The following is a 14,194-nucleotide window of genomic DNA, read 5'->3' as shown; positions in this document are numbered from 1 at the left end:
CAACGCAAGATAATTCGATAATTTGATATTCGCCGTGATCGAGGGAGGTGATTTTCAAACTTGATGACAAGTTTCTTGATTTTATGTAACCCGAATTAAGAACGGTATCCAATTACAGCGTATCCGATAAATAATCATCTAAACGAGTTTGAATTCAACGCGATAATTTTTTAATCGATTTTCCGTTTAAAGTGCCGATCGAATTTTTTCCAAGGAAAATTTTTTTCGGGCAGAAAGATTTTACCCTCTGCGATGAAATTCTTAAGAAAATCCATCCTCCCTTCCTTTCTCCGTATTTTCGTGCTGCATCCGCGAAACGTGTATTTCCACGAATCGAAATTGGAAAAGAAAATCGATCGACCTTCGACCGCAAACCTCCGACGAATTATTCCATTATAGTTTGCCATCGTCCCCTTCGGTGGTTGCACGCTCCAACTTGCACGAAACAAATTCGCTTTCGTCTCCACCGATACGAGACTCGTGTTAATGTCGAACCCTTGTATCTCGAGATTCCATTCCCATATTTTAACAATCGACACAACTTTTATTCGATCCTTGATTCCACCCCTGCGAACTCTATCAATGAAGATTAATCGATTTAAGGAAATTAATCAGACGTTCTCCCATGAATAAATCGCGCAACTCTCCAAGTTATTAGCCTAATTTTTTCGTTCGAGATTTCTTCTTGACGGGGAATAAAAGAAAGAAAGAAAGAAAGAACGTCCGTGAAGCTGAAGGATTCGCGTAGCTCAAGGATCAACTGTACGAAACGGAGCAAGTTTGCTTAGCCTGAAATCGTAGAGGTGAATTGAAAGGGGTGAGAAGAAAAAAGAGGAAAGGATCTATACGACCCTGACACGTTTGAAATTTTTATTTAAAAAAACCGTCTATCGCGGGAATAGGAGGAGGAAAACGGTGTCAGTGTTTATTTTCATCTATCTTGAAGGCAAGAGAATAATCCCGTTCCCTTTTGCCCTCCCTTCTGCCTCGACCGTGGCCGAGTTATACACTCGCGGCTTCTCTCTCCTCTCTCCCTCCCCCTCCCCTCCGTTCTTGCCCCCATGAAAAATGCAGCAACGATTTTTTTTCGTGCCTCGCCCCACGTCGTCCCTGACCAAGATCGCGATTCAAGTTTGTTGGGTTCGCTTTTTCTCTCTTTTTTTTTTGCATTCTAAGCCGCGTGATCCTCATTTAAGATAAACCCCGTCGCATCCGCCCCTCTGAACGACAATAGGACCGGAAGGGTGTCGGTGTTATTCACGCAATCGCGCGTTTTCCCGATCCTTTGTCATTCTACCTCGCTCTATTTATTTAAATGATGCTCCTTTTTCTTTCTCTATGATGATGCGTCTGGAACGTAGAATAAATATGATAGGTTCATGGAGGGTGGCTCCTCGACTTCGATTTTTCTCCTTCCTCGCGAATATCGTGGAAATTGATTCGAACGAACGAACGAAATCGTAGGAATTGGATTTCGTAGAAAGTTCATCGAACGAAGCGTGGATCATTCGTACGGGTTCCATCGGGTTTTCAGCGAGAAATATCGACGAAGGGTTTCCTTCGCTTTGGGGAATCTATCGATTTCCATCGGCTTTGCGAGAGGAAAGCTTCGACAGCCGGGATATCTAAACCGGCGTCCTATGGGGTTCCATGCTTCGTTGCTCGCATGACTCACGCCGTATATACGTACGTAGGATCCGTGTAAGAGAAATATTCGCGAATCGAGCATCGTCTCTTCAAACCTGCGTGTTTCGAGAGAAAAAAGAAAAATTTTAAAACTTTATTTCACAATCGTAATTCCTTCGATCGATATTATCCAATTGATCCAAATATTCGCGAATCGAGTATCGTCATCTCTTCAAACCTGCGTGTTTCATCGAGAGAAAAAGGAAAAATTTTAAAACTTTATTTCGCAATTTTAATTCCTTTGATTAATATTGTCGAATTAATCCAAATATTCACGAAAAGAAAAAAAAAAAATTTAATAACATTATTTCACAATTGTAATTCCTTCGATCGATATTATCCAATTGATCCAAATGTTCGCGAATCGAGCATCGTCTCTTCAAACCTGCGTGTTTCGAGAGAAAAAGGAAAAATTTTAAAACTTTATTTCACAATTGTAATTCCTTTGATTAATATTGTCGAATTAATCCAAATTCACGAATCGAGCACCATCATCTCTTCAAACCTGCGTGTTTCATCGAAAGAAAAAGGAAAAATTTTTAAACTTTATTTCGCAATTGTAATTCCTTCGATTAATATTGTCGAATTAATCCAAATATTCACGAAAAGAAAAAAAAAAATTTTAAAACTTTCACAATTTAGCACCGTCATTTTTTCAAACCTGTGTGTTTCATCGAAAGAGAAAGGAAAAATTTTAAAACTTTATTTCACAATTGTAATTCCTTCGATCGATATTATCCAATTGATCCAAATGTTCGCGAATCGAGCATCGTCTCTTCAAACCTGCGTGTTTCGTCGAGAAAAAATTTTAAAACTTTATTTCGCAATTGTAATTCTATCGATATCATCCAATTAATCGAAATATATTAATAAATTACTGGCAAATGGTATTACACATTGGAAATGTTGGACCGTTTCGAGTGACACGCGGGGAGAATGATGAAATCGGACATGGATGGGACGAGAGTGGCCGCGGGATCTCGAAAAGACAACAACGTATTCTGTCAATCTAGACGGGTGGATATGAAAATTTCAGGAATAGTCTGAGATTTCTGACATGAGGGTTGATGTAGCCCGTGTCACGGGGGAACTCGATACTCGTATCGACAGATAGGCGAGCAGGGGTGAATCGCAATTACATTCTCGGGATCACCCTTTAAGGTCGGTTGTTCAGCGCTGGGCTTTGATGATATTTAAATTGCACTCGAAACGTATCGTGCTTTGCCCCGTAATGCGTTGTCTCCCTTGAAATTCGTCGGCGAATGATCGATCGTTATCCTTGTTCTCCCGATATCTGATAAGTAAATGAGATCGCGCCTATACTTTCCCTTAATGTCGCGACACTTGACGTTTCGACCGATCAACAATTCGAGGACAAACTTGGCACAAACTTCTTCTTCCAATGACGTTCTCTCTCGAAGCGGTTTGGATCTGGAGCTTCAATCCGCTCCGAGTGGGCTCGAGTCACGTCGACTCTCCCTGTTCCTCCTACTTTACTTAACTACTGACAACTCTTAATCCGGGGTTAGAGGGATCTTAGCTTCGATTTATATATAAGAGTTCGTACCGGCTCTCAAACTTGCTCGTTCGTTTTATTCGAAATAAAATAACAAGATTTATAATCTTGTATGATAAATCGATACGAAGAATCGAGAAGAGAGATGGAGAAGGAGAGGGAAGGGTAGTGTTTCAATTATCGAGTGGAGTATTATTTATTCGCGAGGGAGAGAAAATGAAAGAAATTTGTCGGTTCATTATGCCTACATCGCAACGCACGCGATGAAAAAAAATAAAAGGGTAACTCGTGACTGCCACTTGGCCAGCCAGTCACCCCTTTCGCCACTCGGAACTTGCATTCACCGCACGACAAGGCTTTAATTGCTCTCGGTTATTGTGCAATCGCGTATCAACGTCGACGGAGTGGATCAAGTCGAGTTACGTAAATAATGAATCGAGGTAAGCCCGCCTCTATTCGAGAATCGACCGATCGATCGACTCGCGAAAAAGAAAAAGAATAAAGAAAGCGATAAATAATTCCGTTTGCCCAATCGAAAAATCAATGTATTGTAAGAGAAGAGAATCGATTCAAGTTTTAAGTTTCTTTCTTCGTAATAAAATCTCGAGGCGAGCACGATCGTGAAAAATAGGATCTCTGTTAGAAAAATTCCATTCTCTGGGGATCATCGGCCTTTTTCATCGAATCGACGAAAATTAATTTGTCGTAAATTATAACGATTACCGAAGAGGATTGTTTATCCGTGAAAAAGTTTCGAAGAAATTTACTTATTATTATTATGTACTTTATTGATACACATAATACACATAAATTTATTCTTTATTTCAATGTTCACGATTAAGACTATCTTCTCTCTAATTGAAATTGAATAATTGCTTTCGATCGAAAAAATCGAGCATCGACATAACAATTTTTCCCCGACGTGCCCTTTCTTTATCAAGAAAAATTACGTTTGTCGTAAATTATAATAATTTCTGAATCGAACAGGGGATTGTTTATCCGTGGAAAACAGCTTCGAAGAAATTTATTATGTATTTCATTGATAAATTTATTCTTTATTTCAATGTTCACGATTAAGTTACTTCTCTCTAAAAAATAGAAGTTGAATAATCGATCGAGTCATAGGAACGAATCATCGATATAACAATTACTGAATCGAACATCGTTTATCCGTGGAAAACAGCTTCGAAGAAATTTATTATGTATTTCATCGATACATAAATTTATTCTTTATTTCAATGTTCACGATTAAGGCTATCTTCTCTCTAAAAAATAAAAGTTGAATAATCGATCGAGTCATAGGAACGAATCATCGATACAGCAATTTTTCTGCCCCCTATATGGAGCGAGGGACAAGAAATTTCGCGTTTTACGTTCGTCACACACCCCCTCTCCCTCCTCCCGTGCAACTTTGGCTCGCATTCCCCGCGTTGCACGGCGAAACTTTATCGGACATCTTCTCCACGTTCAATATTGACTTTACGAAAGTGGCTCTGGATGGAAACCTTCTAATTTTCCGGGTTTCCGATTCCATGATGCAATGCAAATAAAGCAGGCATCCTCCGCTGTACCGGCACAAACGCGGCCGTGCCCTTGCAAACTTCATTTCTTCTTCCACGATCCCCGCTCTTCTTTCTTTTTGCTTCCCTTTCCTCCAAACTTATCGCCTCAAAAGCATTTGATAACACGACTCTCTCGTCGAGGATTGTTTATTATCGCGATTAGAGTTTCAATTTTTACTCGCTTTTAACGACGATAAATTTGTTGTCCGTTATTTATTTATTTTTTTGAAATGAAAATTAAACAAGTGGAACGAGTAAATTCAACGGAAAACGTGCATGTTGGTTGATCAATTATTGCGTAACGCAGCGCGACGGCCGGAAACGGAAACGGTCGGTATTGGATTACAGTGTTCTCGCTGTGTTCCTGGATGAATTGTGTTATCGCGGAGTAACAACAGCTCTCACGGGGCGCAGGGTTTAGGAACGATTTTACGACGCGGTTTTGCCGTAACACGGCTTCAATTAAGGATTAACGTGATTGCAAATAGCCACTGTGCATACCAGCGCCCGACATCATCCTCGTATCGAGTATCGACAAACTTATACTCTAACGATGTTTCGAAACATTCGTATCGTTTGAATATAATTCATAAAGATGGATGTTCGTTCCTCGTTCCCCAAGTTCCTAAGTTTTCCTTCGAGTTAAGCAATAATTGGAATTTTCGAATCGAAAAAAGGATGTATTATACGGAAGGGGACGGTTTCGCAAGTGGAAACATCGCAGCAGTGTATTCATCAAAGTGTAAAAGCCGATTGATGTAGACGAAAGGAGGTGCGCTTCGACGACTCTAACCCCTTTTGCTTCTCTTTCAGCTGCTTAATTCCCTGGCGACCGATTTGGACTGCATGCTGAGCGAGCTCTGCACGACCCCGAATTCCTACGAGCGGTGAGTACTCGTTTCTTTCTTTCTTCGTCTTCTTCGAGGTCAAGGGCTATTGATGGCAATCGATTCGGTGTGCGCGCGTTGGTTACGCGTTTTCTCTACCGAAATATTCCGTACTGGTTTTATTTCGCCAGAAGAAGCGTATCGGGAGCGTTACGTGTCGAAGCGTGCGTGTACAAAGCGTGTTAGATAGACTCGAAGGGGCGCGAGAGCAACCCTTTGCGTGATAACGATTAAATGGCGAATCGGCGTGATTTACGGTGGAAATGTTGACGCGCGGAACAATTTCCATATCGTAAGGGTCCTTTAGGTAGTGATCTACGGCCAACTTTGCCCACGATATCCGCCATGTTATATGGGACACCGCGTATAACGACCACCCCGTTGGATTAAACGCGCGCATCTGACTTTATATATAACCTTATTACCATGCCCCGATTTATGTCGTTTGAAATTAAAATTGCACGATCGAGCATCTTTTCCTTTTTTCATCGCGAACGAAAAACTTGCAACTCGACCGTCCAATTGATGATAATTATGGAAAATGACATTATGGAAAATTATTATGTGATGTAAGTATGTTTTAGAAATTTATTTATATAGAGGAAGAGGATAGCTTCGTTCGTTATTTGCATGGGATATTAGAAAGCGGGGAAGGAAGGACAAGCACCTGAGAACGATTACGCATAACATTACGGCGTTGATGGCCAGCAGCACATGCCACGAATCGTGGGTCGTTTGCTCGCGCAAAATTCTAATTTTCCAAATTTTTATTGATATTTATTGCTCCGCTTGTCGCTCCTTTCACCTCGCCTCCCGTCCCTCCAAGTGATCCAAGAAACGAGATTGAGATGAAGATTGATGCGACGCCTTTCCTTTCCGTGAAACTGTTCAAATTGGAGGGAACGGGTTGCCTCTGCTCGCGCGGACGAAAGCAAAATTGGAAAAAGAATAAGTAAATAAGGGAATACGAAATGAAAGATATCCACGATAATAATAATTGATTTGGATCGATCGATAATAGAAGATTATTCGTGGAAAGCATTATCTCGTAGCAATCTGAACAAGTCCGTCGTTCCTAATTTCGTCGCAACTTCAAAAGTCGCCGACCATTCATCAGAAACTTGTATAATCTATCAAGATATCCATCTGCTCGTTTGCCGGAAAGTTTCCGTGTTTCCTCGACCGTTCTCGAGTCCCGTGATAAATTCTAGAGAAGTTCATAACGGAGAGAGGGAGAGAAATGATCGATATGGAAATAGTCTCTCGTTCCATACGCGTGAATTTTTAACCAATTTTCGAAATATAAAAATCAATGGATAAAAGGATCGATTTAAAAATACGGAATATCGATGTAATGGAATTTCTCTGGAAACGAAGGAAATTACGATCGCGTGATATCAATTGGCAAAATTCGAAACTCGACTCGCGGTTAATCCGAGCGCTCGCAAAAATCGAGTTACGCGCGCGGATCGGAGGAAGAGGTCCGCTCGAAAGTGAAAAGGGATGGGGAGGGGTGGACATTTCCGGGGGATCGTGGAAACTCGTCGAAAGGGGAAAAATGGAAATTTCGTTCGCGTCAACAGCGAGCGATACGCTGAAAGAGTAACTCGACTCGTTATCGGGCTCCTTTTTATTTCCCTTTTCACGCCATCCTTCGACCCGGCCAACGAGAAATTTCTTCCCCGAGCACGGTTGAAAAATAATTCGAGAATTTTTCGCTTTCCCCCCCCCCCCTCTCTCTCTCTCTCCCTTATGCAAATTTCGCAAGGAGGGGATAAATTAATCTTGCGTTTTCAAAGGAGATTTACAACGGATAAATCTCCATCTCGATTTAGGGACTGGAAGGCAAAGGACAAAGGGCGTTTAAAAGAAACTCGTGTATAGATGATGGCGTATGATTATCGACGCGGAGAGATGAGATTTCGGCCGCCACGCCACTGTCACTTACACAACCCCTGCGAACAGAAGCGACCGAAATCGCGTTCCACCCCTGGTGGAGGCGGCCGGTGGAATTGAAATGAAATTCCATCCCCAGCCCGCAACCCCGCTGCCGCTTGAATTATTATCGGCCGGTAATCTCGCTAAAAAGTTGGCCCTCCTTGATATATCGCCATTCTTTTCATTCCTCCTATTACCGCCTCCGTTCTTCCCCTCCTCTTTTCGCGCCGCGGAAAGATATTCGACGAAAGAGTTTTGTTTCCACGGTTACCGCCCGCGCAAAGGTGTCAGCGTTTCGAGATTTGGAAGCGACAGCGTGTTTCGAGTGTTTCGTAACGCGTCTCGAGTCCTCTTCAACCACGACAATAGCGTTCTTTCGACGACGAGTTGGGGTGTTTCTACTAACTAACGTTCCACCTGCTTACGTACTCTCCTCCTCGTAAATATCTCGATCTTAATTATTCCAACTATTTTAAATCATATTCTCGAAATTGAATCGGAATTTCGTTGTATCGGGAACTTATTTTTTCCTCGATAAAACCACACTCTCTAATTCCTTGGCTCGAAGCCTCGAGAGGGTTTCCTTTACGGGGGGTTGATTCGATTAAACTCGGTGTAACGTTGGATCGATCCCACGTCTCCTTCTTTTTTCTTTTTACGAGGGTATCGAAGTTCGATCGTAAACGGGATTTTTACGCCCGTGATCTCGTCGAAATCTAGCGCGAGCGAAGGAAAGGTCGAGAATTTCCTTGGGAAAAAAGGAGCCACGCACGGTGATGAATAAATCGATGCTCCACCGTTTGTTACCGTGGACATGGTCATTGGAATGATCGACGGCCAATTATCGAGGTCGAAAATAGTCATGCATATATATAGAACGTTGAAAGGGGAGGATTTGGATCCATCCGTGAATCGAGTGCCGTTTAATGGCCGTGATAGACGGAGAAATAATAGACGCGTGGCTAATAATACTCGCAGGAGGAGGAAGAGAGGATGATTCGATTTCTCATCCGTCCGACGGATCCACGTCTGCTTATTTTATCGCAGATTTCGTCGGAAACAAATCGTTTCACCGGACATTTTGATCTCCTTCCTCGAATATCGCGTACCGTGACGAATCGAACGAGCGATCCTCTTCTAATCCCATCGAACCGTCTTTTTCATTCCGATTCGCTCGAGCTCCCCTCCTTTTCCTCTCTTTCTCTCTCGTTAATAGGGGATGACCGGCTCGTTGTCCGCGTAATCGTTAAGATAATGATCCGTGTCGGGCGGCCAGGTAATCGATGCAGAGCATGAATCGGATGCACGCTGTCCCTGCTTCCCTCGAGCCACCTATTCGATACGTCTGTATATATATATATATATATATACATGTGACCACTTTCAACCCCTCGATCTCGCGTTCGATCTTGATAATTGGCCGTCGATCATCCCCAATGACCACGTCTCCCCGAACAAACGATGCAGCATCGATAATCTAGCATTGCGCGTGATTCTTTTTTTTCTCGAAGCAAATTTTCGAACGAGTTTTCTTCCCCTCGTTTTATTTCTAATTCCAAATGAGAATATATCTTCTTTTTCAGTTTTGAGATTCGAAGCATAGTGGTTCGGACAATATATTAGAAATGGAGAAAATTCATTTTCAAAAGGTACATAAAGATATATAACTGTTCGGCCATGTTTCGATAGTTGAACGTATTGAAAGTATTCCGTAAATTTATTAAGAAAGATTGAAACTTCAATTTTACGATATAACATCTCGAAATATATGTTTTAGTTCAAATTGTTATAAATTATCGATAAGTTTTTTATTTTTTTTTGTAAATTAAACTTTGCAAACTTATACTAAAATTAATTTCGTTTACGCGCGTGATATTTACGGATCACTTATCACATCTCTATCTATTGTTCATTTATTATATTTTCGAGAAGTAACAATAATATTCCTACTCGTTTTCTTAGAATCAAATGTAAAACCGGGAAAAAATAATTTTAGGCCCTATGGTTGTGGTGGATTGCGTCGGAGAACAGAAGCGTATTCTCCTCCTCGGCAAAATTCTTCCTTCTCGAATTTTTCCTCTCCGAAATCCCCAGCGATCGAAGCGAAACGAGCGCGCCGATCGAATTATCGGGAAACTCGATACAAGTACGCGCGCCGCTAGGAGAGGGGAGAAAAAAGAAGGAGATAGAGAGGAGGGATTCCCCTGGGTTGATTCCTCCGGGTTGCCACCGGATATCCCCCTGATTTCTGACGACTAACGCGAGTCTGATGTTTGCGAGGGTGAGCAACCCTTATCCGACCACCCCGTATCGTTAGCCATAGACAAAAGGGTGTGTCGTCGAAATACGTGCCCCCCAGGCGCCGCTAATTCTCCCGATAATAGATTTCACTCTGCCGCTCGCGAGATTTTTCTTCTTCCTCTTCATCTCTGGTCACTTTCTCCGGGCAACAGACTTTATCCTTCGAATCCGTGGGAAAAATACCGAGCTTCGGAGTTTTTGTGTTATATTTGTGTTACAGGATTTAAAGTTTCTCTGAAATTTCATACGTGATTTTATTATCGAATGTTGCCAGCGTTTCACACTTGATATTGCTCGTTTCTTTTTCTTCGAATCATATATATAGTTTAGATACATTTTTACTTATCGTTTTCACTGCCCGGTCAACGACATTTTATCCCCAATTCGTGGGAAAAATATTCATTGTCGGGCACGATTCGATTTCTTCGAATTAGAAACTCAACGTTATGCCGTGATACGTGGATTATTATCTCGGACGAGACACGCGTTTCCGACAATCGGTTAATTTCCGGCGCGTGTCAACGCCAGGTGTTGCGTCGTTTCACGCATCGAATCGCGCAAACGTGTCAGATGTTGCGAATACGGCTACCGGTCGATATCGCATAATACAAATTCGAGTGGATTATTTCTCGAGACAAACGTTTTAAACTTATTCTCGATCTCGTGTATCGCGCTCTTTCCAAGTCCAACGGTTTGCTCCATTTATCGACGGCAAGCATCATCCGGTCGGTCGATCGCGGAACAAGCGTGAATCAACGGTGTGTCACCGGCCGTCTGCCCGGTGTCTGAGGTGTTTCTTAACGGGCTTCTAAAACTGTCAGCCGCAGACCCCCGTGGTATCCATAAATTCCATGGGGGAGAATCTCTCCCCAGGGCCGGAGACCTCTCCTCTCCTCTCCTTCTCTTAGGCGTGGTTGCGAGCGTAAACGATATCGCCGTTTCTTCTCACTTTTGGAAACGGGACGGAATGTAATAGAATCGATAATAGAATCGCTGCCTTGGAAATGTAGAATTTAAAGGGATTCTTTCCTCTTCTTTCCTCCAAATTCGAGATTTTATTACATCGTGCATCAAGATCCTCGTAAGCGTGATTAAACGATATAGAAAGACGGTATCCTCGATAATCGTTGCCTTGGAAATATAAAAGAGCGTAGAAGGGATAAGTTCTTTCCCCTTCTTTTTATTCGAGATTTTAATTAAATACGTAAATCTCGTGATGTTTCCAATTCTTCTCGCGTCCGAGGATAGGATTTTCGAGCGAAATTTTCCTCGATTCACTTCTTCGAATTTTCTCGATGCAATTTAAATCTTTGGTACCATTTTTTCACGTTCCGTGAGATACAAGCTTCTCTCAGGTGCAGATAAACCGCCTGGACGGCTGATTTCCTAAACTGGAATGCGGAAATGGAAATTGTCACACGATCGAAGACAGAACTCTTTTGAAAACTAAACGAAACGATTCGAATTCGGTGAAAAATTTAAATATTTTTCTATTGTTGTTCGTGTTGGGCGAAATTTCCCCGGGAAATTCGAATTCGTTCCGAATGGGATGGAATTCCACGAAATCCTAGGTCCCCTCGAAACCTCGAGGGTTAGACTCGGAATAAGGGGGAGGAGGAATTTACGAGGGGACGCAGGAACCATTCCGTGACCATTAATGGAACCGCTCTCGAAAGTGAATCCCGTTGCGCGAATTGCAGCCCGATATTGAGCGCGATAATTCGCGGCCTCGGCCTAGGATGCGCTAATATTCGCGACCACCTCTCTCTCTCTTTCGTCCTTTATCCGACCAATGACGCTCCATTAATCTTTGCGCTTCGTTACCCTCCGTCCTCGAAACGGGAATCGTTTAAACTCGACCGTTGACGGTACATTGAATCTGACGGATGATGGATGAACGAGTAAATTTACTTGGACTTTCGCTCGCCAAACTCTCCATGTTAGGATCTTCGAATTCGTCCTGGACGGAGAGAGAGAGACGGAACGAAAGATTATCGAAGGATCGTCCTTACATCTTTGGATTCCCTCGAGAATTCTCGCGCGTGTGAAGTGGACGCTTAATAAGTGGTATGCTCGACAGAGCGAACGTTCTTTCTTTCTCTGGAAACGAGAGACAGGAACGGTTGGGCGGAAGGAAAGGAACGTAATTGGGGATGATTGCACCTGGTCGATCGAGCCGACCAACGAAGAACCGTCTGCTCGAGGTAATTCGGAAGCTCCTCCTTTTTTTATTTTCTTTTTAATTTCTCGACACCTTTACGTCGTATTTCGAGACTGTCTCCAAAGTATCGAGAATACATCGAGATAAAATGGAGAGAGAATTTTTGATGGAAAAGTAAAGGGGAGAGTTTTTCGAGGAAGATCCGAGCGTTTCTCCGATTTCTCTTTCCACGCTGTGCAAACTAAGTTGCACTCGGCCCACTCTGAATGAATCTTTCATGCTCCCCCTTTCCTCTTTCTCCTTCGCTTGTCCCGTGGAGCGTAGGCGACTCAATCGATACTGGACCAACCTTGAATTATGCACACCGACGCGACGTGGCCAACGAGCCGTTTTCCTTCGAGGTCCCTTCGCTCGATTCTAAACTCCTTTGCCCCTCCGTCGAAAAATATCGAACGATCGTTAAATAAATTTCACTGCGTCTAATTCGCTTCGAATCGGATCTCAAAGAGGTGCATTGATCGAGCCACTCGATGTCCCCTCTCGAGTCCTCTTTTGAAACGAGAACGTGGTAAAATCGAATCGCGCGCTTTAAACTTTAATCGAAGTTGAAACGTTGATCGACGGGCGCGAGGCAAACAGAGGCGCAACAATCCCGGTTAAAATAGTCACCGCGTCAAATGTTGGCCGCTAGTTCGCCGGCCGGGCCGCTTTCCGCTCGATTATTCGCGTCGCGTCAGACCCACCCATTATTTCGGATACGTACTACTCGTCTCTGTCGCAACAGGTGCACGAAGCGCTCACGACGATGGCTAGAGATCGGATCGACCTTCCTTCCTCTCTCTCTCTCTTTGTCCTCCTGTCGTCAAAATTTATTATCGTCCAGTGTTTACCTTGTTGGCGAAATTACTCGATCGCATTCCTTTCCTATTTATCCTTTATCTTTCGCGATAATCCAAGAATAGTTGATTCGTTTCCGTAACCGTTGATTTTCTTATCCAAATTATTCGATAGTATCCCTTTCCTGTAGATTTATCTTTTATTTTTCGCCATATCAATCCAAGAATAATCGATTCGTTTCCGTAATCGTTGATTTTTTTTATCGAAATTATTCGATAATATTCCTTTCCTGTAGATTTATCTTTTATTTTTCGCGATACTAATGTAAGAATAATCGATCGTATTCCTTTCCTATAGATTTATCTTTTATCTTTCGCAATACTAATGTAAAAATAATCGATCGATTCTCGATTTCGTAATCGTTGATTTTCTTTTATCGAAATTATTCGATAATATTCCTTTCCTGTAGATTTATCTTTTATTTTTCGCGATACTGTAAAAATAATCGATCGATTCTCGATTTCGTAATCGTTGATTTTCTTTTATCGAAATTATTCGATCGTATTCCTTTCCTATAGATTTATCTTCTATCATTCGCGATAAGAATAATCAATCATATTCCTTTCTTATAGATTTATCTTTTATCTTTCGCGATATTTATCCAAGAATAATCGGTCGATTCTCGTAATCATTTTCGTAATCGTTGATTTTCATTTATCGAAATTATTCGATCATATTTCTTTTCCATAGATTTATCTTTCGATATCGATCCAAGAATAATCGATCGATTCTCGTTTTCGTAACCGTTGATTCTTTTCGATTCTATTCGCATGTGTTCATCAATGAGCGATTTTATTGAGTGCATCAAGAGACACGACGCGAGGAAAAATCGACATTTTCTCTCTTTGATATTATTGCGACACGTCGTATCGTAAGATATTCGATCGTATCCATCGTTTCGAACAGTGGCTACAACACGTATCACTTTTTTACTTCAAGGTGATATCGACAACAGTCAGATTGATTTTTGCGCAAGAGGACACGAGATAATTCGTTTCCATAATTGATCGCGTGTCCTTCGTAACGATCTCGAAATTCGTGAATTTTAAAGGCGTTGGACAGAGCCTGTGAGCGGAATAAGAGGAGCGAGAAACGAAATTCACCGAAAGTAAATCGAGTTTGCTCCTAGTCCGGGACCAAAGGGTCTAACGAACCAAAAAATCACGTTGCCACGAAGAAGAAGAAGAAGAAGAAGAGGAAGAGGAAGAGGAAGACGAGGAAGAGGGATAGTAGCTAAGGAAATCTC

At 42.2% G+C, this 14,194-nt stretch overlaps 1 protein-coding gene across 5 annotated transcripts in view; it reads left to right on the top strand.

Moving 5' to 3' along the window:
* LOC108000547 (protein sprint) overlaps nt 1–14,194 on the top strand; it is a 122,972-nt gene that overhangs the window by 41,981 nt on the left and 66,797 nt on the right. For all 5 annotated transcript variants that reach the window (XM_062079679.1, XM_062079681.1, XM_062079680.1 and 2 more), the window contains exon 3: nt 5,578–5,651. In XM_062079679.1, the coding sequence (XP_061935663.1) occupies nt 5,578–5,651 (74 nt within the window). The remainder of the gene's footprint in view (nt 1–5,577; nt 5,652–14,194) is intronic.

The sequence above is a fragment of the Apis cerana genome, linkage group LG9 (assembly GCF_029169275.1).
Source record: "Apis cerana isolate GH-2021 linkage group LG9, AcerK_1.0, whole genome shotgun sequence".
NCBI lineage: Eukaryota > Metazoa > Arthropoda > Insecta > Hymenoptera > Apidae > Apis > Apis cerana.
The sequence above is the reverse complement of the archived record's forward strand: the minus strand, read 5'-3'. Positions and strand labels throughout refer to the sequence as shown.